This window comes from Olea europaea, chromosome 21 (assembly GCF_002742605.1).
Source record: "Olea europaea var. sylvestris chromosome 21, O_europaea_v1, whole genome shotgun sequence".
NCBI classification, from domain to species: Eukaryota; Viridiplantae; Streptophyta; class Magnoliopsida; order Lamiales; family Oleaceae; genus Olea; species Olea europaea.
In genome coordinates this window covers 12,407,672-12,434,321 of record NC_036257.1, presented here as the reverse complement: position 1 = coordinate 12,434,321, position 26,650 = coordinate 12,407,672, and the positions used below count along the sequence as shown (strand labels likewise).

At 32.6% G+C, this 26,650-nt stretch overlaps 1 protein-coding gene across 1 annotated transcript; it reads right to left on the bottom strand.

Moving 5' to 3' along the window:
• Positions 1 to 24,949: 24,949 nt before the first annotated feature.
• LOC111370705 lies at positions 24,950 to 26,020 on the bottom strand. The gene is made up of 2 exons (XM_022992542.1): positions 25,695 to 26,020; positions 24,950 to 25,565 (listed from the first exon to the last, which is right to left on the bottom strand). The coding sequence occupies exons 1-2, from the start codon at positions 25,881 to 25,883 to the stop codon at positions 25,062 to 25,064; spliced, it is 693 nt and encodes a 230-aa protein (XP_022848310.1). The 5' UTR covers positions 25,884 to 26,020; the 3' UTR covers positions 24,950 to 25,061.
• Positions 26,021 to 26,650: the final 630 nt, after the last annotated feature.

Sequence of the window (26,650 nt, the reverse complement as noted above, 5' to 3'; positions counted from 1 at the left end):
CGTTTAATGATTCTCCAGCAAAAGAATATAGAATGAGTTCGCTGTCAGCCTTGCCAAGGTATTTTTGCTTTGCTGTAATGAGACTCTTAGTTCAACGATTTTGTTAATTCTTTTGTTGTTAGGATCATACTTGTTTGAAAGTGAACTGGAAATTGATTTGTGGTTTCTGTCTATGTTCATTGTTCACACAGCAAGAATTGTTTATTTATTTTAGATATGTGAGTGAGTGAGTTACTGCATAGCCATCTAGCCTGTGAATTGTGAAAGAATAATCTGGATTTAAAAAAAAAAATTACCTTTGTTTTGAATTCGCATGTGACAATAATGCTAGCTGGTCAAGTTATGAAGAGGATAATCACGAAGACTTTTGAATTTATGACTAATATGGTATTTGAGTGTTTGATCTTTTGTTTTGATATCTGGATACTTAAGGCTATAGTTCATATAGCTCTAGGGGTGACAAATGAGCTGAGTCATTCACAGGTTTAGATCGTCCCAACTTGATCCAAGAACAGTTCAGACTTGTTTTGAGACGAGTCATGGATTGAGTCGAATACCCTTCATGATTTGAGTTGCTCGTGGACCGTCTTACTTTATTAATTTCTAAAAATATGCCCAATCATGGACCCGTGGATGGCTCACTCAATCCATGAGATCCACAAGTCAAAGGACCGAATATAATCAAGTTTGTGGATATGAGTGAGGCTCGAGCTCAAGTCATCTATAGGACAGAGGCGAGCTCGTGTCTAAGCTCAACTCATTGGCACCCTTAAATAGAAGTAACTGTATTTGTAAACAGACAAGCTAAAATTTGTATAGTTCTTTCTCAATACAATACAAGCAATTATCCCTAGCTCTCTCGTTGGTTTTACTATTTCTTAAGTCATATTTCAATGTGCATGTTATGGATCCCACTCAAGGAAACAACGTTTCCTATTTACGTTCAGTAAAGTTGTAATTATGTAATAAGCCCTGATGGCCTGATCCATAAAGTTCTGGGAATTAAAAAAAGTCCTCAAACAAAGATAGTTTAGGTTTGGGCTTTCATGCTACATTACGGCCCAATGAGCCCAATAAATCTTCCAAGGTCAAAATATAAGCATTAAATTTGAGTTTATAATTTAGTGACAGACATCCCTTAACTTTATGACAATATCAAAGATATCCTTCACATTTTAAAAAATTGCAATAGCATCTCATATTTCTAGTTTCGAGTATTTTATTCACCTTTCGACCAATTTTAAGTCATATCTAATCTAAAATGAGGTGACATACCTAAAATGCTCTGATAAACTAAAATAAGGGTCCGTTTGATTGTAAAAATGAAATTTGGGTAGGAAGAAAACGAATTTCAAGGAATTGAATTGCCTAGAAATTATTTTGTTAGGAATTATAAATTATTGTATTTGATCTGTATAATTTTCAACATGAAAAATGTTGAAATAAAAGTATTTTTTGGTGTTCGTTTAACTTTGTTTTACATGAAAATTGTCAATTAAAGGATAAAATTCACTGGTATTGGAGATGAAATTTGTGTCTATTGCCAAAAAAAAAAAATCAAGAAAATCATTTATCTTTTGATGTTCATTTGTCTTTGTTTTATATGAAAATTGTCAATTAAAGGGATAAATTTTTTTACAATAATTCTTATATTTTGTTTCTATTGCAAAAAAAAATAAAAAAATCACTACAGTAACCCGAAAAACGAATTCTCACCAATATGTTGAAAATTCGAATTCAAGAAAAAGATGAAAAATGCTGACGTGGCGGTCAAAGGTGGAAAACGAATTTCTTGAAATTTTTTATCAATCAAACAGGTTAAAAGTGAAAGTTAGAATTCTTTTTCCATTTTCCCTAGAAAATAAAGGGCTATCAAACATCCCTAAATTTTACAATTAGTTGCAATTTTATTATCTTTTATATTTAAGATTTTGTGCATACGCAATTCTTTGAACATGTATACTAGCGGAAGTTTTAAATTAAAATTTGTTAAAGAATTTTGTAATAAATGATTTAAAGTATATGTAACATACGCAAGCTTATCAATAAAATTTCATATTTATAAATTTATAAACTAAAATAAGTTATTAAATAGAAAATTTTGTTTTAAAAATTCAATAAAATTTATCTAAAAATAGTATATGCTAGTTCATTAAAATATTATATGATCATGTTCTAAATCTAATATTTATTTATCATTACAATAAATCATAATATACATTTTAAATGAAACAAGTCATAATATCATTTTTTTTTCATTTAATAGTTAATTATAATTATCATAGATTTGTAGCGAACTAATTTGGTTGGTAAATCGACAGACTAGATTTGTTCTGATCCAGATCGTACATATGGACTGAATATCAATTGAACTAATCAACACCCAATAAAATATCCGAGCAAAGTCAAATGATTCATTGAATAGGTTTGAGTCTCTACTCTCAAAAATAAGATTTATTTTTAAAAGTTCTTTTATTACTTTTTCGTAAAAAATAATTTTTGAATAAATAAGAATATCTTTATTTTTGGGCTATTATATTTTGTTTCTTGTCGAATTAATTCTTAACTAAGAGCAAAGTTTAGCTATAGTGGTAAAAGCGAAACTTTAATAGGTCAGTGACCTACTCTTAAGTCTCATATGGGGGAGAATGACATAATAATTAAAAAAAAAAAAAAGATTAATAACAATCAGAAAATTACAATCCTCTTGAATAAATTATTAAAAAAAATGTTGAAAATTAGTAATTGTGCCCAAGGCCTTAATAGTATACATTTATGAAATTGACAATTTTCTCTGCACAGAAAAAAAAATTGTAGCTGCGGGACAAAATTCCTTGAGAGGTCCGAAAGTAGTTACGAATTTTTCCAATTGTTGGCATGCTAATTTGATATAGAAGTAGTCAACCTTCAAATTATAATTTACCAAACTTTGAATAAGAATCTTGTTATGAAAAAAGTGGAAGAGGATACCAAATTAATCCAATTTGTTGGAGAAAATAAGAGATTAAGTCACAATATGAAGTAATTGATCACAAAAGCACAAGAATAAATAATTTGCAGAGAATAGAGATTTTATTATAATATAGAGAAAGAATACAAAGATTATGCGTTTATGATTTGTTTAACTTTTTCTGGCTTCATCTAAAATACAATGAAGAGTCAATTATATATTGGGAATACATAGAGGACGTCCAAACTCTTATAGTAGAGTTGTAGTTGAAGTAAAATGTCAAAAATTGGAGTCCAAAAACGGAAAAAGAGACAAAAACAACGAACAAGCCAGAGCAGGTGATGCCTCATAGCTAGGGTTCGGCGCCCTGTATTATTTACAATTGTTGGCGCCGCAACCCGACTCCTAGGCCGCTCATCTCCAATCCAATCTCCTTCCAATGATGCTTTTCTTCATTCCAAAGTCTTCTTCAAGTCCAACATAAATTCCCACTCCTAATGAACTTCCAAGTAGAACTTCAATTAGAATTTGCTAAGAAAACTTGACTATGATTTCACAATTGCATTCCAAATAAGATTCCATTTAGTGAGCACTTCAATTAGCCACACCTAAATTATCTTCAGCAAGGAATTCGAATCACACCCAAATTCTAACAATATCCGCATTAACACGAATTCCACTACGATGAACATAACTTCAAAAATTCTCCACCTAGAAACTAATTTCACCACAAAGAATAAACTTAAACTCTTCAATAAAAAAACACAAATAAACTTCTCCATCAACTATTCTAACTAGAAATATTCTCTACATCTACTACCTTAAATGGGGCAAAAGTGATCTAATGACTATAAGTAAAGTTGAAACAAGCCCTATAACAAAATCACAACTGAATGCATTAAAAGAAGGATTTTTGCTAAAATCAACACTTTTAACCGCATTCAAACCATCAACAAAATCAGTAGAATTGTACCTACGTGGAACCTTATGGCAAAAAATGGGTCTATTTCTAGCAATTGAATATAATGACATTGTTGATAATGGTGGCAAGATGGATTTATTCATATCTTTAAAATTCAACCAAGATCTTCAATCTGCTAGTAAGACTTTTCGTCATGCATAATTGCTCCAATTTTAATCATAAAGCAGAGGCTGACTTTTCCTTCAAAATGTCTCGAAGAATATTATTTGCAAAATGAAGATGTATTCAAGATAAGGCCTTTCGACCCCCTTGTTGTTTATCTTCCATAGTCTAAGTTGTAGGTATCTTGTCAAATTTCAACAACCTGTCATCCAAAGCCATCTGAGCGAGTACTACTCGCATCTTTACCTACCACAAAGAGAATCTTGTATTGTGATCTAATAGCGAAATGTCATACTATATTGTTGCCATCTCAAAAACCCTCGATCTTCCCAAGAATTTCAACACCAAAAGCTTTGATACCAATTGGTATAAACTGAAATATTCTAATACCAATTTACTGTGAAGATAATAGATTAAGCAATATATGAAATAACTAATGTTGTAAAAATCGGACCGACCAATTCGACCAGTAAAATCAGGCACTGGGCCAATCATGCCCGGTTAACGATTATGACAAATCACTTAAAACTCACGTACATTTGTGAATCGATTGCGATTTTGCGATTTTTTTTTATTTTTTTTCTAGTTTAAAAACTTTTAACTTCATGAATGGGTTTCATAAACAACAATTTAAAGGCCCGTAGAGAAATATTGGATTGTACACTCCTTTTATAGATGCATTTCTCTCTAATGATTTTATAAACTTCCAATGTGGGATGACGGCATAACAAAAAAATGTTAAAATCCCATCAAAACCATTTTTCAAATGTAAGTCTAATTAACTAATTTGATTTTGAATCACAACTAACTAAATTGTAATATCCACCTTCATCTTTTCATTTATTTAATTTTTAAAATTAACTTAAATTACACTTGATTATTATTAATATATTAATGTTAGATATCATTTTCAATAAGTTTAAACTATTTTAATTTAACAAAGCAAACCATTTTTAACATATTGATTTTTAATTTTTGAAGTATCAAGACTAATTGTATGATAATAAATCTAATTAGCAAAGACATATTTACTTTGAATTATTAATATGAATTTTTTTTAAATTATTGTTTTCATAGTATTTTATTATTTTTGTATTTATTTATTGCATCCAATTCGACCTTGATTAAACCTTTTGACCCTTCATCTTTTCCTAGTCGATTTTCAAAACATTGGAAGTAATTGATCACAAGAACATAAGAATAAATAATTTGCCTATAATGGAGATTTTATTATAATATGGAGAAAAAATATAAAGATTATGTGTTTATATGATTTATCTAACTTTTTCTAACTTCATCTAAAATACAATGAAGAACAAACTATATATAAGAAACATATGGAGGACGTCCAACCTTTATGGTAGAGTTGTAGTTGAAGTGGAATGCCAAAAATCAGAGTCTAAAATAGAAAAGGAGACTAAAATAGCGAAGAGAGCAGAACGGGTGGCGTCAGAATGTCGAAGGCTGGTACAGTATTAGTTACATATGTTGGCACCTTGGCACCTCGTCTTCGACCCAAACTCCTTTCAATGATTTTTTCTTCATTCTAAGGTTTTCTTCAAATCCAACATGAATTCCTACTCCCAGTGGGTTTTCAAGTAGAATTTCAATTAGAATTTTCAATAAAACTGAAAAAAACTTGAATATGACTTCAAATTCACAATTGCATTCCAAATAGGATTCTAATAAATGTGCACTTTAATTAAAACACATAATTATCTTCAACAAGGAATTCGGATGACACACAAATTCTATCAAATCTTAAAAAGTAAAGTTCTTGGATGAAGTAGTTATCGTTTAATCGTGAAAGCAATTACAAGTGAAAAAATATATAATTTGACAAGACTTTCACAACAAACTCCTCAATTTAATACAAATAGTTTCTTCCCCAACATAGCTACGAAAGCGTTGATACCCCATAAAGATGCTCTCATTCGCTAAATTTTGAAAGATTATTTCATTGAACACCTCCAAAATTCTCTATGCCGTCATCGCATCCCATTAGAAGTGGCAGCGGGTCGAGCCGAACCCTGTTAGAGGTGGCAATGACCTGAGTCGGCTCGGCTCGGCTCAATCCTAATGCCCACAAGCTCGTTTCGAATGAGTCTAGCTTACTCGAGGCTCGAGCTCGTGGGTCAAGCCAAACTTTGACTCACGAGCTCGTCTTTGTTCTAGATAAAACCCTCATCCTTTATTTGGGTTTGAGACTGACTATTTAAATTTTGAGTGTGCACAGTTTAAAATTGAACACAAACAACTTGTTACATGTACAATTTTTTAAAATAATTTAAAACAGTATTATAAAATAACAAATTTTATTAATATGGTTAAATTAAATATTATTTACCCGACGCGTGCTTTATCTTGCAGTAAAAAATGAGCGTCTTGTCAATCTTTCATGCACATTAATGCTTCCTAAAAATCTTCTTTCAGTCGGCTCATGACCTTAGACAAAATCTTCTTACATGCACTAAAAGTATACTCCGAGGCTACAATGCTAACCGAAGGTATTAGTGGGTCTTTCGCAATTACAGAAACTATTGACCATCATCATTTGTACTTTTAGTAGAATTCAAGTCCTTCTTCTGGACTTTTTTCAATTGATTTATTATTAGGTATTTTATGATTAAAGTAATCAAGTAATTCAATAGGCAATGCATTTGAACTTGTGTCTGATGTCTGATTACATGCGATAGACATACTATCACTCGAAGAACCTATTGTATCATATCTATATGTATTGATGCCTTCAAACAAATTTAATATTTTAGTGCCTTCTTCTTTGAAATCAAGGAAATGAGTAGATGTAGAGGGTACCCGATTAATATTTGCACCCATTTGTTTTGCTTATAATTCATGCACCCATTTGTTTTGCTTCTAATTCATACATTTCACATAAAGTTCATTCTAAAATTCTATAAGTGATAGGTATACTAAAAGTTAAAGATTTTAAAATCGGATCAATTGCATATTTAGTTCCTGATAAATTGTGTCGGGTCCATAATGCATGTTAAAGAAAATAATATAGGTAAATATTCCCAATATTTTCTAAACATTAATTTCATACTGCCCTTGCAATTGTATAAAGATATTCAAGCACCATACAACTAATGAGATAATACATTCCAGATAAAATATTTGTAGAGTCATAAAAAATTGTCAATAAATTTTAAATTTTAAAAGCTAAAAGTTAATAAATCAATTATAAAATTAGGCTGTTAAATATTCAAATTCTTCGCATGATTTTAATATTAAGTAAATGGAGTTTCACCTATGCTCCATGTCACTAGCAAATGTTTTCGTATTCGTCAATTTATTATTATTATTATTATTTTGCAAAGGTTCGTTTTCTACTAAATGAAATCATGATATATATTACTTATTTCCTAATTATTTAAATTTCATTCTTAATATTTTCAAATCATCTTGCACAATTAAATTAAAAATATGACATACATAACAAACATGAAATAAATAACCAGCAAAATCAGGAGGCATTGTCTTACACAATTTATTGACATCTGGGTTATTAAACTTGCGTTGTCAAATGTAAAAGAACTATTTTTACTCTCGCAATGATATTCTCTAAAAATATTCATAATAGAGTTAAATATATTGTTAGCGTTGTGAGAGAACTTAATAATCTTGAAAACAATAATTTCTTATGCATACACCAAAGTGGGTCTGCGTAGTGTACAGTTGTAGCTATATAACCTCTTTTGTTAACTCGTTTTCGCGAATTCGAAGTTAAAGATATAACATCCTCATATTTTTACAAGTTGGTAATCAATTGTTTCTTTGTATTAAGGAAAAATCCAATTATATCGAAACAAATAGTGTTTCTACTTACCTCTACGTATCTTAGTTGAAAATATTCTTTCACATAGAAGACAAAATGTTGGTTGTCAGCTATTGCTAGAGGCAAATCTGTACCGGCACTGAACTTCACCATTCCCATTCGAGTTTTTTTCTCCGAATATATTCACGTGCAAAGTGTTGTCGAAGTAGAATTGGCGATTGAACTATCAAATTGCAGTTGCGTTTGAGAGGCATCGAGAAGCCCATGTTTGGCTGCACATACTTTGTAGTGACAGTTGAGGTGAGTGGTATCAATTTTCTTTTGCCATGCCAATCATTGTTGACAATATTTACATACTACTTTATACTATATGACTCTATTGACCATATGACCCGTTGGAATCAATTTAAAGTGATCTCAACATTTGCCTTTTTTTCCACTTCCACTTTTTTTGCATCGATAATATCTAATTCCTCCTGTTCCGATTTGGGAACATCAATGTCATCCAAATCAACTAGATTACTCAATTTGGAATATTTTCGGGTATTGGTACTTTGTTGAGACCGACAAATTCATCATGAAATTGACTTTGTGACGTCATAGTTGTTTTGGCTTTGATACCGAACAAGCCCTCAATAAATGAGTGTGGATCTATTTGTGAATTGCGATGAAATATATAAAATATATATTGTAATTTGTATAGTAATTAGTAAGTAAATAAAGAGTGGAAAGAAATCTAAAATTCAAAGAAAGTTCATGTATAAGATTGTAATTGTAAATTTGTAGTGTTATAATTGATATTGAATAATTGAAATTAAAGGTAGAAATGAATGTAGAAGATTATAGAATGTGGAGGAGAGTGTTAATTGTTGTTTTTGTGTGAAAAAAATTGGAAATGAGCTGGGTATTTATAAAGTAAAAAAGAAGGAAAAACATAATTGGCCACCGTTTTAAATTCAGTGACCATATGTGAACGATCACCGAACTTATATGCAGTGACCAAAACACTCACTTTTTTAGGTCACTGTAATGGCGAAATAGGAGGCTCGTGGGCGAGCTTACAAGCCACTTTGCTTGTGCTCTAGCTCGTCCAAATACGTGCCGAAGCCGCTCACGAGCAGGTTTTTAACAAACCGTTCAACTCATTTGACATCCCTACATCCCATTTTCTTTTAAATACATTATGGTGATATGGATACTCAAATGTAAAAATCTGAATCATGGATAATATAGTAAATTCATGTGAAAACGTTACAAAACAAGAGGAAAAAAATTTCTTAATTATTAACTGTTTTAGGTGGTTGTAATGCATTAATAAAATTGATAAAAAAAAATAAAAAATAAAAACTATATGACATCTATTTTGACAATTCTTACAGATAAATACCAGTTTCTATCACTCGAAACCGTATAGTAGAAGATGAGATTGACAAGAACTCGTCGAAATGAAAAAATGTGTGAAGTTGGGTTCTTGTGCAGAAAGCTTTTAATTCTTGAAATAATGTCACTATCTTTAATTAAAGAGTAGGTTTAATGAATAAACCATTTCATCGTACACGGAACAACTTTCTAAGGTGATAAGAACATTAAACTACCCGAATGTGACCTTTTTCTTTGAAATGTCCAAAGAAATTGTTAAGTGTACTCGTAAAGGTACAAGAGATTCGTGCATCTAATTGACATCTGAAAATGTTGTTGCATTATCAATTCACCATTTTTTCAGTTGGATGTCTAACTTTGATGGTCCCAAGGGCTCCTTAGACTTTTGTATTATCACAAGTGTGCATAGCTTTGTCTTTCATTTAGATCACTTTATATATATTATGTACCCGTGTGCATACCTTTGCCAATTATATAAAGTTTAAATTTCATAAATATTCAACAAATATCTTATTTAATATTGCTGATGAATAAACACCAAGATCTTTTCGCTGAAGTCGGCTAATCAACCATGAAACATGATGCTCATGTTAGTCGATAAATCTCAAATCCATTAAATCTACACATCAATATATAGGAATTTGGATTACTTCTCTTAACAAAATTGATATTTTAAGATAAAATCACAAATCATAATATAATATCAAAGCTCATCAAACTCTAACGAACAATTCGATTAGACTAATAACTGAAGTACATAACTTTTAAAATTAATTTATTCAAACAAGCTAGCATCTTGCATTAACATATTAAATGATCAATTTCACATCGATTAAATATTGAAATATAGATCAATATATAAGAATTTAAGCTATTTTTGTAAAATAAAATTGATATTTTAAGATGAAATTTCAAATCTTAATAGTTCCAGACAGCAATTAAGCCCAACCATAAATCTACCGGCCGACTCTTCAACCGTTGTCAGACATCAGCATCAGTATGGCCAGGGATTCAGCCATAATTAACGATTGAGAAAAATTAGTGGATTCCACAAACTTCGATACGCATCCTGTCGGACATATGATCTTACCATAACCATCATTAAAATAGAATACGTAACCTCATCACTAAACTCCTTGAATACCAAATCAAAATCCAAAGGCATATGAATTCAAATATTTAGTCGAAAATTTGTCAATTTATCCATCCATAAACTAAAATTCTTATTTTATTTGAGTATTAGAGTGTCTCAGTTCATTAAGAGCTTGTTTGAGCCCCATTATTTACAAAAAATGTATTTTTTTACAGTATTTCAACATAATTTCAATCATACATTTTTCAAAATATTACACATAAATCCAATTTTTTTTTTTAAATTTTAACCATACATTTTCCATCAATACACTATTCAAAAATTCATTTTTTCTTAAAAAACGGGATTCAAACAAGGACTAAGAGGCGATCAAATTAGATGGGACCAAGTTCACTAACCCCTGTGGGCGAGTTATTACTAGGCTAATTTCAATAGCACAGCTCAATATTAATGGACTGCACATTACTTAATTGAGAGGACCCTATCAATTAATAAGCCATTAATGGATCCTCCTTTTATGGTTGCTTTATACCTTTCAAACACGGACGCCGTAATTTTCCCGAGTAATGTTATTTATAGTCCATCAATGTGATAGTCATCCTACGTGACATCTTATATAGTGATTTGTAATTTGATTTATTAATGTGATAGTTTTTTACTGTCTCATATATTAAATCACTAATTGCTATATGTACACCACGTAGGATGACTATTATATTGAGTGATTGCAAATAGCATATTCATTTTTTTAAGAATTTGGCAGTGGAAGTAATAGATTTTTGTTGCAATTGTAACCAATGAGGCATTAAATTCTCTTCATAAATTGTTTCAGTTGACTGATGCTAACATTTAACAAGTGTCGTTGGATATGAAAATACCTGCCCCACATTTTTATTAAGGTTGAAACAAAGACATATTAGTATCAACAGTGCGACGTAGACGAGTTCAAAAACAGGGCAAAAAATAGGGTGGACACGTGTCGAAGTATGATTAATTACCTTAAAAAATTAAATAAAAAAACAGCCAATCAATTTCTGTCAAATCAGTCTATCCTCTAGACTCCCCATTTTCAAGCGTGACTTTATTCTATTAGGCCCTATTCTCTTTACCGTTTTTGGGTCGTTTTCTGTTTTCGATTTTTCAAAATGGTGAAAACTTGTTCTCTTTTCCGTTTTTGAAAACGAATTTTCGAAAACGTTTTCGAAAACGAAAAAAAATTTGTGAAGAAAACACAAAACGACTTTTTTGTCGTTTTGGGCGTTTTCAGTGTAAAACTTGAAAAAATTAAAAACGCGGGAAACCCTTTTTTTTTTTTTTTTTTTTTTTTTAGGAGGTGGTGTGGTGATTCTCAAAATTTCAAAAAAAATTAAAAATTAAAAAAAAAAATTTGAGGAGATAGTGTGGTGATTCTCAAAATTTCAAAAAAATAAAAATAAAAATTAATTTTTTTTTTTATTTTTTGGTGTTTTGAGGTGGTGTTGTGGTGATTCTCAAAATTTAAAAAAAAAAAAATTGTTTTTTGTTTTGAGAAATTAACAAAAAGAACGCATTTTCAACAATTTCAAAACAAATACTCAAAACACAAAACTCAAAATGAATTCAAAACTCAAAACACAAAACTGAAACACAAAGAGAACACCCCCTTAGTATTTCAAAATTTTTGAAGGCATTATCGAGAGCTTGACCATAGTTACCCCCAACTTGACTATTGAGTTGTCAAGAAACTTGATACTGCCCCGTCCTATAAAAATAAGATTGTATTTTTTTTTATTTTTTTTGGTCTGCCCTAAATTATAAGCGCGCTTTTCTTGTTGGGGGTATAATTGATTTCTCAGGTTTTTTAATATACTCCTATTTGAGTTATGGTCAGTAAAATAAAATAATTTTGTATTAATATATTATCAAGTCATATATACATTTTAAAGTTGGTGAATTTTATAATATTTTTGTTTGCTGTAAAAGTAAAATAAAAATAAATAATAAATTGAATTGGCAAATCATAGAAAGAAAATTAAAATTAATAATGTGAACTAATCATTTTTTATCTACGTTCATTTAAAGATATATTTTCTTTTTCGAATTTTTACGTAAATACGTTAAGAATTTGAATTTTTTATTTTAAAAACAATTCAAAATTTTAATTTTTTTAAGAATTTTATCTTCTTCTTTTTTTTTTTTTAATTTTAGATATTATTTTTTAAAACAATTCATTTTTCAAATTTATAATTTATTTTATTTTATTTTATTTTTTAGGTGAAGATAGATTGTAATTGAAATTGCATTTTTAACTCACTAATACGAGGTAGTTCGTATGAGAAATTCTCTGCTTCGCTCGCATCTACCATAGGGCTCAAGTTGAGCGAAGACGAACCGAGCCCCACTCCACTTAACACCCCTAATTTTACACTGCACAAAGGGGAAAAAAAACAAAAAAAAAAAAAAATGATTGACTGACAAAAAATATTGACAGTGTCACATAAATGGCCATAAATAGGAGTCCAACATTCAACAATGGTTTCATCTAAACCGGTAGGTGGCTAATTAAATACAGAATTATTATGGAATTTATTGTAAGTTAGGTATATAATTAGTTGCCCCAGTGAATGCCATGATTAACTTCCAAAAAAATTGTTTTTTTTTTAATTTTTTTATTTCTAAATAAAGTTTAGCTGATTTCACTTTTCCCCATTGAACTGCATGGATGCAAGTCATTGTCTGATATTACTGCCTTAAGTGTTAGGGTCACCTAATTTGGTTAAATAGGGTAATTATTTCTTATTCAAGCAGTTTTTACTTTTCTTTTAATGAACCAAATTCGTTCGTGACTTAATCGCCAATAAATCAATTGAATTAGGTAATCAACTCCACTAATATTTGAAAAAGAGATCTTGCTATGTAAACATCAAGATTTACATAATTGATTGAGATCTTGCTATGCCACATGATTTTTTATCATTTGCAAGTTTAAACACAATCAACCTTTTATCAAATTTTTTCTCTTCACATCATTTTAGATAACCGCTTTTGTACTATTTTATATATAAATAGCAAAATCCTTGAAGAAGTTACCATCTATCTTCACCTATTTGATTATACTAAAAAAGCTAAATAAAATCAAAATCAAAATCAACAATTAATTTTAAACAAACAGGAGACTCATAACTTTTCAATTACACATTCCATAAACTTTTAGCAAAATAAGCTAAAATTTTAATTTTTATCTAAATCAAATAGCGCAACATCAAAATCTAATTATTTGGTGGTGTATTCCAAAATAAGTTAGAATATTCTTTAATCATAAAATGCACTTTATTTTAAAGAGTCAAATCTAAACTCCGACGGGAATAGGATGGGACGGGTGAGGGAGGGGAAGATATGCATGATAAGTTAGCTGATAAGTATATTTTATACAATTATTTATGTCATTAAAATTAATTATTTGTTGAAAAATTGAATGAAACATGGTTTAATCCTATGTATATATTGCTTGTAGGTAACAATCGATAAAAGATGTAGGAGAAGGGAAAGTAAGTGAGAAAAAGGGCTCAATTGCATCAAATACAAAGTTCGAGGACCAAAATGCAATAATTTAGACATTGGGCATGAATGTAAAATGAAGATTTGAGATTGCAAGAACTCAATTGGATAATAGAATAAGTGAATGATGTAAAATGAAGTAAAGAAGGACAAAGTGAAGACTTCAAAGAAAGTTTAAGGCGTGCGTCCTCGCCTGCAGGCAAGTCGCGCGCCTCAGGGACAAAATGTGGTGCCTCAAGGCATCCATGTGAGCGCCCTATATTGTACTAGGCACGTGCCTCAGTGTAAAATAGGGAAAAAAATGTCTTTCATTGTTCTATTTTGGTAAGCAATGTCTTTCATTGTTCTATTTTGGTAAGCAATCTTCTTATCATCATATCAATAAGAGAACACGTCTAGACCTAAGGATTATCATTGTAAGTCGACCTTTGAGAGAAATAGAGAGAATTTACATTGAAAAACAAAGAATGCATTGCTTGAATCCGGATTTGAAGGCATTAATTAAAGAATTCCAAATTTTTTTCATTGTTTAATGATTCGGGTGATGACTTTCTTTTATTTTTCTTATAATTTTTACATTAATATGCTAGGCTAAAATCATTTGTATTGGATATATGACAACTTTTTGATTCATAGTTTTTAATAGGAAACTTTGGTTTTATCTTAATTCTTGCGCTGTGATCCATTAATATGCATAATTACATTATTTTAATATTTGCGCACCATTAGGACAATAAGTTGTTTATTCGTAGTGTTGAAAAATTCATAGTAGCTAGAACACCGTTTATAGAACACACGTGTAATAAATATTAGGAATAGTGTTTATGACACGAGCGATTGTGTGTGATAATCCTAAACGTCAACACATATTTACCATATGAATTTGGATTAGGAAGAATTGTCTCGCAGTAATCATAGATTTATTATATCTTGGAAAAGAATAATAAATAAAAGTGAAATTATCGATTGTCAAAAATTGCATGAATTGAATTAATTATCGCTGATCGAGAATTAGAACCAAGAATTAATCAGTGGAGTCGAAAATCTAATATGTTCACTCATATTTGATTGATAAACAAATTTTTATTGATTTCACAAGTCTCTATTACAAAATATAGTTAGATATCCACCAATCATTTTTTTATTACAATCACGATTTTAAGTACATCAAATACACTAGAATTGAACCTTAATCCTTATAGGACGATAACTCTTTCATCTCGATTATTACTTGTACAATGAATCTATATGCTTGCGAGATTTTAACGAACAAATTTTTGGTACCGTTGTTGGAAAGTAACGGTGTTAATTTTAGTTATTAGATATTTTAAATGTGTTATCATTTTTATTTTTGGTTTTTGGTTTTTATGCTACTATTACACTTAATTGTCTTGTGTCTTGACTATTTTTAGTTGAATTTGGTATATGCAAAATCCTGACGAGCCCGATCTCATTTCAATAGATAATGAAATCGAAAGAACATTCAGAAATCGTAGAAGAGTGCAACGTCAAACAAGGATAATGGCCCGTAATTAGAATGAACCATAGAATTAGGTTTAGCTTTAGGATCAAATACCTTAGCCAAATCAATCAAGAGTTATCAAGAATGAAACTCCTATTTTCGTTGAGATTATGTAAATCCAATTCTTGCACCAGTGCAACCGATCGTAGTATATCCCCTTCGGACATCTTAATTTCCACCTCAAACCGGATGTCATAAATTTGTTTCAAAATCATCAAGACATCAGGTTTTTTGGAAAAGTCACAGAGAATCCTCATGAACATATTGCTGCTTATCTCATGTTATGTGAAGTGATTAGTCACGAAGGGATATCTATAGATGCATTTCGAATGTGATTATTCTTTCATACCTTGAGGGATATCGCAAGAGAATGGTTTCTTTGTTTACCTCCAGGGAGCATACAATCATCGAATGATATAGTTAAAAAATTTACCATAAAATTCTTCCCACATTCTCGAGTTCACCAAATCAAGAATAAGGTCACACTTTCAAGTAGAAAGATTTTGAGAGCTATCCTAAGGTATGGGAGAGGTTCAAAAATTTGTTTAGAAAATTTCATAGCCTTGACATTCCTAAGCAGGCTCATCAATATCTCTTTTATTACTGACTACACCAATAGTTCAGAAATATGATAGATGCTTCAGCAGGACGATCGATGATAAAACTTGATGTTGGATGAGGCCGATAATTTCTATGAAAAAATAGTCGAACATCAATCGATGTGGCCAACTGATTGGAAAGCAGCAGGGATACACAACGTGGATGCAAGGCTAGCATTGGCTGTGCAAAATGGAAGTTCTTACAATGAAAATGGACAATCTATCTCAGTAGGTTAACATGGTATACTAATCGCCACTGTTTACGAAGGTTGTGGGGTGGATTATACTACTACACGCTGCCATTTGTCTTCAACTCATATTAATTAGTTTGAGGATGTAAGCTATGGGCAAAACTTCCATAGACAGCAAAATAACTCTTACTAAAATAACTCTTACTTTAACAAATATAATCCGGGATGGAGAAACTATCCAAACTTTTTATGGTCTAACAATTAAGGACAAAGACATGGAAGAAATAATCAGAATAAACCACCAAAAGTTGCAACAGCAGCAAGTAAGAAAGCCATTGTTGGAAGATTTGCTATCTCAGTACATTACTAAGATGGAGACCAACTTTCAAAATCAACGGGCCTCACTCAAGAACTTAGAACATTAGATGGGACAAATAGCAATCGCACTATCAAGTAGAGCTCAAAGGACGTTACCTAGTAATACTGAGACAAATTCTAAGGAGCAGTCAAAGCAATTACTATATGTAGTAGGGTCGAGTTACTAGAAATACATATAAAATGGCCAACAACTGTCATAGAGACAAAACCTACCACGAGCAAGGAGCAAGTGGATGAGTCAGACAAGGCCACAAAGGAAATTCAAGTTAAGTCGTCAAATAGTTCATGGGCGAATGCAACGCTCTTGTCAAAGCATATGTACCTCTGATCCCATTCTTACAGAGAATGCAAAAACACAAGCTCAATAAGCAATTTCAGAATTTTTTTGATGTGTTTAAGAAGCTACACATTAACATACCGTTCACTAAAGCTTTAGCTCAAATGCCCAGCTACGTCAAGCTCATGAAAGACATTCTATCAAATAAGAGAAAGTTGAAGGACGATAAAACGGTCATGCTTACTGAGGAATGCAGCACAATTCTCTAACATAAGTTACCATCGAAGTTAAAAGATCCAGAGAGTTTTACTATTCCTTGCAACATTGTTAATTCATAGCTAGATGAAGCATTGTGTGATTTAGGAACTAGTATTAATGTAATGCCTCTTTCTCTTTTCAGAAAATTAGAATGGGAAAAGCAAAAGCTACTACAATTTCAATACAGTTGGTTGACAGGTTGGTCAAGCACCCTTGAGGCATTTGTGAAGACATTTTAGTGAAGGTCAATAAATTTATCTTCCCATTAGACTTCATTATTTTGGATATGGAAAGAGATATAGACTTTTCTATCATATTGAGTCGCCCATTTTTGGCTATAGAAAGTGCTCTGATAGATGTGTAAAAAGGTTAGTTGATATTGAGGTTAGATGAAAAGGAATTGACAATCAACGTGTTCAGAGCTTTCATATTTTAAAGCGAATCGAATTCTTGCATGCAGATTGATACAATAAAGTAAGGAGCCTTTTGAAACTTGTTTAGTGCATTCTTAGTATTTACCATCAAGAAAGGCTCAAATGAATTATGCGACTATAGAGAAAGAGCTTTTGATAATGGTGTTCACCGTTGACAAATTTAGATCATTTTGACTGGGTCGAAAGTGTTTGTCTACATGGATCATTTAGCCTTGAAGGACCTAATGAGCAAGAATGATGCAAAGTCAAGACTCATTCGATGGATACTCTTTTTGCAAAAGTTTGATTTGGAGATTAAAGATAAAAAGGCGGAGCGAAAACGTTGTTGTAGATCATCTATCTCGCCTTGAATCACATGAGTCAAACTATACAGAGGAGATCAAAGAAGTTGTCCCAGATGAGATGCTCTTTCAAATTATTACTATACCATGGTAAGTCGATTACACAAATTATTTAGCCCGCTCCATCATCCCACCAAACTACTTAAGTCATTAGAAGAAAACATTATTCAGTAACATGAAACATTACTTTTGGGAAGATCCGTTTCTTTACAGAAGAGGCCTAAATCAGTGTGTATCAAAAGTAGAGCAGCATCAAGTGTTTGAATCATTCCACTCTGCACCATATAGATGTCACTTCGTAGCGATCAAGATAACAACAAAGGTACTACAATCAGGTTTTTATTGGCTTACGTTGTTTAAAGATGCACATTACATGGTGAAAAATTGTGATAAGTACCAAATGATTGGAAACATCTCAAGGAGGAACGAGATACCCTTAAAAAACTCTTAGAGGTTGAGATATTCGACGTGTGGGCATTGACTTCATGGGACCGATCTCCTCTTCTTACGGTCAATAATACATATTGGTAGCAGTGGATTATGTATCTAATTGGGTTGAGATTGTTGCTTTGCCAACTAATGATTGTCAAGTGGTGACTCAAATTCCGAAGAAGAAAATTTCACGATGTATGGCACCTTAAGGACGATTATTGGTGATGGTGGAAAGCATTTTTTCAACTACCTATTTGTTTCATTATTGGCTAAACATAGAGTGAAATACCATGTTTCGACTCCATATCATCCTCAAATTAGCGAGCAAGTAGAAATCTCTAATAGGAAGTTAAAGAAGATTCTCGAAACTACAGTCAATGCATCATGTAAAGATTGGGCTAAGAAATTAGACGATGCACTTTGGGAATATAGAACAGCATTTAAGACTCTAATTGTCATGTGTCCATATAGGTTGGTATTTGGAAAAGCGCGTCATTTGTCAGTTGAGCTAGATCATAAGGTATATTGGGCAATACAATTGCTCAATTTCAATATGAGGGCAATAGGAGAAAAAGGTTCTACAGGTCCAAGAACTCGATGAGTTTCAGTTGGATTCATATGAGAATGCAAGGAGTTACAAGTAAAAGATCAAGAGATGGCACTATAAGCATATAAGAGATAAGGAATTTAAGGTTGGTTAGCAAGTGTTGATGTTCAATTCACGCCTCAAACTCTTTCTTGGAAAGCTAAAGCCTAGGTAGTTAGGTCCCTACACAGCGGTAGCCGTGTTTCTACATGATGGTGTGGAGGTGTTTTCTAAGGACCAGCAAAGGAGGTTCAAGGTCAATGAAAAATGGTTGAAAGCTTATTGTGGAGGTTACTACTCCAGTGAGAAGACAACCATGCTACTCACTAATGCGGACTAGCATGAGCAACAAAGTCGAGCTATAGACTATAAACAAGAGCTTGTTGGGAGACAATCTATTTTCTTCCCTTTTATTTATTCACCTTCGATGCATTTGATTGAGATTTTTCTTGCTTTATAGTTTGAGTCAATGCATGAGTCATACAAGTTCCTATTTGTTTTGCACAAGTTTGAGGATGGCCGAGGAGCATAAAAAAATTTGGGATGACTAAAGCAGGGCGTGCACCCTGGCTTGCAAGCTAGATGCACACCTACTGGTAGCTCACTTGAAGAGAACCAGTTGGCTGAGGCGTGCACCTCATTCATAGCTAGGCGCGTGCCTTGCCACTGGGTTGGGAGTTATAAAACTCCTCAACCCAATTTCGTACCACAAAAAAAAAATGAAAAATAAACCTCCATTTCACACGCCCCCAACACCATTTTCCCCAAGTTCCCTCCTCGCCTTCAATTTCCAAATGGATCTTCAAGGTTGGGTGTCTTCATACATCAAATTAACATCCTTCAGCCTTCTATCACTAATTTTTAAGAAATCAAACGTAAAATTGGCTATACCTCTAGTTAGTTCTTTTATCATTTTTCTTGAAGTCCTTGGCCTGTGGCTGCATCTCATGGTTGCAACCCTGCATCATTTTTCCATTGGGTATTGCCTGCGTCACCCGTATTCACCCATTAGATTCTATGCATCCGGCACCCATTTTCCCCATCATATGTATCCTAGATATAGCATTTCAACGCCTTTCATTGCACGTTTGGATTAATCATTTATTCTATTTCTTTGGCAGGATGCCGCTAAAACGATAACAGAGGTTTCTACCTCCAAAGAAAAAGTGGGCACTTTTGGCACCATAACATGCACACGTGTTAACGATAGCGACATGAAATGCTTCCTTAGTACGGATCATAAGAGACTTTTTGATCATGTGTTATAGAAAGAAAATGTGGCTAGGGAGGCAAATTATCCTTGGAGATTTTGAAGAGTATGAAATAACTACTCTTATTGGCTGAGCACGATGGGTTAGGGTGATAGAGAACCACATCGGATATATCCCATTTTGGTTCATGAATTCTATACAAACTTAACCATCAGATCGATGACCAGGAAACAGAATATGAGCACTATACATGGGTTAAGGACAAGCGGGTGATGTTTACCCCCGAGGTCATTGATGAGCACTATGGCCTAACTCGAGATAACATCATCCTAGTACCTGGAACAATATATGGTCTTAATGGTTCAAATGCTAACGGGTGACAAGAGGAGGTAGGTGAAGAGTTTGAATATAATAAGTTGCCTCGTTCCTTCCAAATGCTGATGAAATTTATCTGTCACAGTATGGAGCCTACCTTACATATGTCTACTTTCAATTTTGCCAAAGCAAAACTTCTTTTTCACTTAGCATGGGGTTTAAAAATTGATTTGGAAACTTTCATCCACAATCAGATTGTTGAGTTTAGTTCTGCACCACAGTTAAATCAGAATATGATCTTCCCTAGCCTTATCTGTTGCATATGCTTATCAACTAGGGTGTGACTCCTCCCCGTGGAACAGCCGACCCCACCCAATGACGCTGTCAATCGATAGACCTCAGAAGATTCTTGGCAAAATATCCTTACGAGGCGACAATGCCAACAAACAGCAACAAGAGGGCATAAGCCTGCAGCTTCCACAACCAGATGTTATCATCGACATTCTACTCATGCGATAGCTACTAGTCGGGTTGATTGAGACCATCCGAGGCATGTTATGGATAAAGTAGATGCTTGGCTCCTTGGGTTTGAGAATTGGTCACGTGGACACCCGTACCACTGCTACACATGATCAGATGATGTTGCCGTAGGAGGATGTTTCTAGTGTGAGCAGAAGGATCGACATGGTCAATGATCGAATAGATCGATGTGTCAGGTGGATTGATGAGCTTAATATTTAGGTTGATCACTTCTATGACATGATGAGGGACATGTAAGGACAAATTGATCAAAGTTTTGATATGATGAACAACATACATGCCGAGATGGGTCAACAATCCACTCTATTGATAGAGATTCTCGCATGCTTACCTCCATATCCCCATCCATTGCCCTCGGCTCCTACTAGTTCTGGAGATTGCACACCATATCCTCCCCCATCACCATCCGATTGATCAGGGGATTTTTTGATTCCCTTCTTTGCCTTTACTTTTGCATTTCTTTCCCATATTTTGGTACATCGAGGGCATCCTCATTTTTATATAGTTTATTGCTTTCTGCGTGACTGTCGTCTGAATCAAAGAGAAGAAGAAGAAGAAAAAAAAAAGAAAAAAAGAAAGAAAGAAAACAAAATATAATATCCATGTTTATATTTTGTGTGTTTGCGTGGCGATGGTCTTGCTGGCGATAATATGCACTATGGAACTATGTATTAAACTAAGAATCATGAAAAAAAATTACATATTGAGTTGATTGACACTTGTTTGTGTGAAATTTGATCTTTATTGAGCATTATATTCATGTTTTGCATTATGAATTGATGACTTAGCTTATATTAGGAGAAAGTTGAACATAGTTGATGAAAACCTAGAACATCAGAAATTCATATACCCATAAAACTTCCTTTAGGAGAGTTTGGAGATGATTGAACTAGTGTAGGGGAACATTGAGATAAATAAGGACTCTGTGCGTGAAATTGTTGTGCGGATTATCTAGAACCAACAAGATGAAATGAGGCTAGAATCTCAAGTCAGTGGTCAGTTTCGAGAATAGGTGTTTAATAAAGGGCATTACACTAATCTTGGCAATTAAAAAGAATTAAAAAGGGTTAATTATGTAACTTCTCTTCGGAGCCTTTTAGATTCGAGCAATTAAGCCTCCAAGAATCTTTAAAATCTAGTGCCCTATGGTCACCTAATTTGGGAGTCATCAACTGAAAGCTCACTACAGGAATCACTTAGTCACTTAATGCAGAGAAGTCAAAAAAAATAATAAAAATTTAAAAAAAGAGATAAAAAATAAAAAAAATTTACTGGTGAAAAAAAGAAAAAGCAAAATAAGCAGGTGCATAAAATAGAAAACACACCAAGTGTCAAGATTAAGCCTCAAACACTTGTCTTAGAGACTTGTACCTTTGACAAGGAGTTATTAGTTTAATTTAGTCTTGAAGGCCGAAGTGATTAGAAATATAGGAGAATCATTATTCGTTGAAATATTAACCAGTACTAGCTAAGATCTATCTGAACTAGAGAGGGTGAGAATTAGAATCAATTAAAAGTTGACTTCAGTGTATACCTCAAGAAAAGTGAGTGAAACACATAAGTTTAGGGGTGTGTATATTACAAGTGAGAAGAGGAAATAATTGACTATTGTAGGTCGAGAATCAACCCAGTTACGAACTTTATGATGTCTACATGAATATTCACATACACGCGCTTTAAGTTTCGCATTGAATAAGTATAAACCAATTTCAATTCTGTAATTCAGACACTGTTCAAAGTAATGATACAAATATCCAATCCTGAGATTAATGGCATACCATCTAACCAAAGTTAAATTAGGTTAGGCTATAATTTGTTTGAGGGCAAATAAAAGTTCAAGTTTTAAGGTGTTTGATTAGTGTATTTTATACACTTATTTAGCCCGTTAAAATTGATTATTTGTTAACAAATTGAATGAAACATGGCTTAATCCTATGTATACATAATGCTTGTAGGTAACAATCGATGAAAGATGCAGGAGAAAAAAAAATAAAACGAGAAAACGGGCTCAATTACATCAAATACAAAGTTTGGGGACCAAAATGTAATAATTCAAACATGGGAACGAATGCAAAATGAAGATTCGAGGTTGTATTGGATAAAAGAATAAGCAAACGGTGCAAAAGGAAGTGAAGAAGGACGAAGAGAAGACGTTGGAGAAAGTTCAAGGGCCAAGTTCCCAAAATGAGCCAAGGTGCGCGCCCTCGCTTCCAGGTGAGGGGTGCACCTCAAAGACAAAACGGGGTGTCTTAAGGCATCTAGTCACGCGCCTTAGTGTAAAACATGCCTTATTCTATTTTGGTAAGCAGTCTTCTTGACATCATATAAATAAAAGAACACGTCTAGACTTAAAGATTATCAATGTAAGTCGACCTTTTAGAGAAATAGAGAGAATTTACATCGAAGAATGAAGATTCGAGATTGTAAGAACTCAATTGGATAAAAGAATAAGTGAACGGTGCAAAAGGAAGTGAAGAAGGACGAAGTGAAGACGTTGGAGAAAGTTCAAGGGCCAAGTTCCCAAAATGAGCCAAGGCGCGCGCCCTCGCTTCCAGGTGAGGGGTGCACCTCAAAGCCAAAACGGGGTGTCTTAAGGCATCTAGTCACGCGCCTTAGTGTAAAACAGGGAAAATTTTGTATTTCCTTATTCTATTTTGGTAAGCAATCTTCTTGACATCATATAAATAAGAGAACACGTCTAGACTTACGGATTATCAATGTTAGTCGACCTTTTAGAGAAATAGAGAGAATTTACATCGAAAAATGAATAATTCATCGCTTGGATTCAGATTTGAAAGCATTAATTAAAGATTTCTAGATTTTCTTCATAGTCTAATTATTCGGGTGATGACTGTTTTTTGTGTATAATTCTTATATTAATATGCTAGGCTAAAATCCTTTGTATTGGATGGATGACAAAACTTTTTTATTCTTGGTTTTTAATTCAAGAGTTTGTTTTTTATCTTAATTCTTGCGTTATGATTCCATTAATATGCATAATCACATTATTTTAATATTTGTGCATCATTAGAGCAATAAGTTGTTTATTCGTAGTGCTCAAAAACTTGTGGTAGGTTAAACATCGTTTATGGAACATAAGGGTAATAAATATTAGAAATAGTATTTATGGCGTGTGTGATCATGCCGATAGTTCTAAATGTCAATACATGTTTGAAATATGAATTCTAACTTGGAATATGATCGTCTTATGGTAATCATATGTTTATTATATCATGGAAAAGAATAATAAATTAAAGTAGAATTATCGATCGTCACAATTGCATGAATTGAATTAATTATCACTGATTGAGAATTAGAATTAAGAATTAATCAATGAAGTTGAAAATTTAATACGTTCACTCGTACTTGGTTGATAAATCAATTTTTATTAATTTCACAAGTCTTTGTTACAAAATATAGCCCTTGTTTGAGCCCTATTCTTTTGCTAAAAATAAAGTTTTGAATAGTGTATTGATAGGAAATGTGTGGTTGAAAAATAAGGAAAAGTTTTGGATTTGCGTGTAATATTATTTTATAAAAGAATGTGTGGTTGAAATGATGTCAAAATGTTGTTTAAGAATGATTTTTTTTCAAAGAATGGAGATCAAACAAGGGCATAGTTAAATATCCACCAATCGTTTTTCTATTACAATCACAAGTTTAAGTATATCAAATATACTAGAATTGAATCTTATTCACTGTGGGACGATAACTCTTTCATTACGATTATTACTTGTACAACGAACTAGTATGCTTGTGGAATTTTAATGAATATCAACATTCAAGGATGAGGGGAAAAAAAATTTATGACTTGATTTGTCATGAGTCCTATTGAAAGAGAAGGACATCTTTAAAACACTGAACACAAAGATTCTCGAGGGACAAAGGAATAAATAGAGAAACATCTCGATGTAAAAAAAATAAAAAATAATAATATATATATATAAAATAAAATTAGAATGACACAAGAATATTGAATTTCATATTAACTAAAATACATGCAATTAAAGGCACCCAAAAGGTTTAAAATGATTATATATAATTCTTTTTCATATATCTCAATTTTCTATCATTACAATTACAAAAGTTCAAAAACTATTTGATATCATTCCTATCTCTCTCTACCTCCAAACCTCAACTAGATATATTAAGGTCGATTCGAGGTTTCTTGACAGCCATAGACAACGGCACGACACAGTTGCATCGAGGACATAAAGGATTACTCTCCGATATTAGCACATAAAGCAAGCACCTCGGGCAACCACTAGCAAATGATGCCGATGACTTCTCTTTATCAGTCTCGCTATCTTTTGTAGAGGACGTGGAATTTGAATGCGATGATGATGATTTTGACTTTGACATTGACTGTTTCATCAAGGATTCTTTCTCCGCTCTCTCAAGCGCGAACTTCACTTTGTCTAGGGTGCACACGCTTTGATAATTAGATGATTTCACGGAGTTTGAGGATGATAAGACAAGCTTTAAATCTAAATTCGCGTCATCATAAGGGTTCAATGACACTGGAGGAAAATTGAGGTCTTGACGCTTCGAAACATTATCGTTACTCTTAGGATTACTTTTGGAAGTCGAAGAGGACGAGTTTAACGAATTACACCTCTGAAGATACACATTCCCTGACTGTAATAAAAGAATATAGAATCAATTCAAGAAATGTGATTCCTCAAGAAAGTTTCTATTTTTTTTTTAAGAAGATTGAAAATAAAAAATTCGATCGAAAAATGATAATAATAATAATAAAGATTGAACCTTTAGGTCGAGACGTTTTTCCCAGCCAGAGGGTACTTGCAAATCGAGGTCCAACTCTTTAGAGTCAAGAGTAGAACACCCACCAAGAAAATCCCTTGTGATCGGGAACGTTGGTTTCCCGGTTGATGCTGACTCATTTGAGTCTCCACCGTTCATGAGTCTGACCAAAGAACTTACCTCAGTGGCCATCTCAACAAGAAAATCTTTCAACTTTTTTGTAGAAGCCAATTGAAAGAAAAGAAGAAAGTTGAGATTGTATAGAGAGAGAGAGAGAGGATGAATGGAATTGAATTAAAGAAGACGATGATGCAAAATGGAAATTAATATAATTATTTAAGGTCGTTTATAAAGAATTTATTGCTGATTTTGATTCGTTTGGATTTTTTTATTTTTTATTTTCAATAAATAATTTGGAGGGCATTGAATGCAATTTGAACACTAAAGGATAGTTATGAATTAATGCAGGCACAATGCATAGACCTTTTGGGTTCTTAAGCTCATTAATGGTGGTAATGACTGCTTTTAAAACTTTTGAAATTTTTGTATTCTTTCCTTTGTGATTTAATGTTTCATTAATAATCCTTTGTCTTCTATATTAAATGACTGCCGGACTTTAGTTGGAGGCTTTAGGCTCTGTTTGGCCTCTTACAACTCAACAAACTCGTCTAGAATAATTTAATTCTGGATTCTTGACTTTTGTGATTCGTAAGAGATTTTCGCCCACTCGAGTGCCGTGTTAACTTAACTCATTTGAAATTTTTTCTTATTGTTAATGCTAAAAGATAAAATTTCCTGACAAGGTTGCTAGTGTTAAAAACAATATCTTGAAACTCATCTTCTTCATCATAAATGATCCGTTTGCCCCGAAATGACCTGGACCAATAATATAATTTCGGTTACGCTACTCGACGAGGTTGATAGATGTGGAAATTTGAAACTCAATGCTCAAAAGTTCG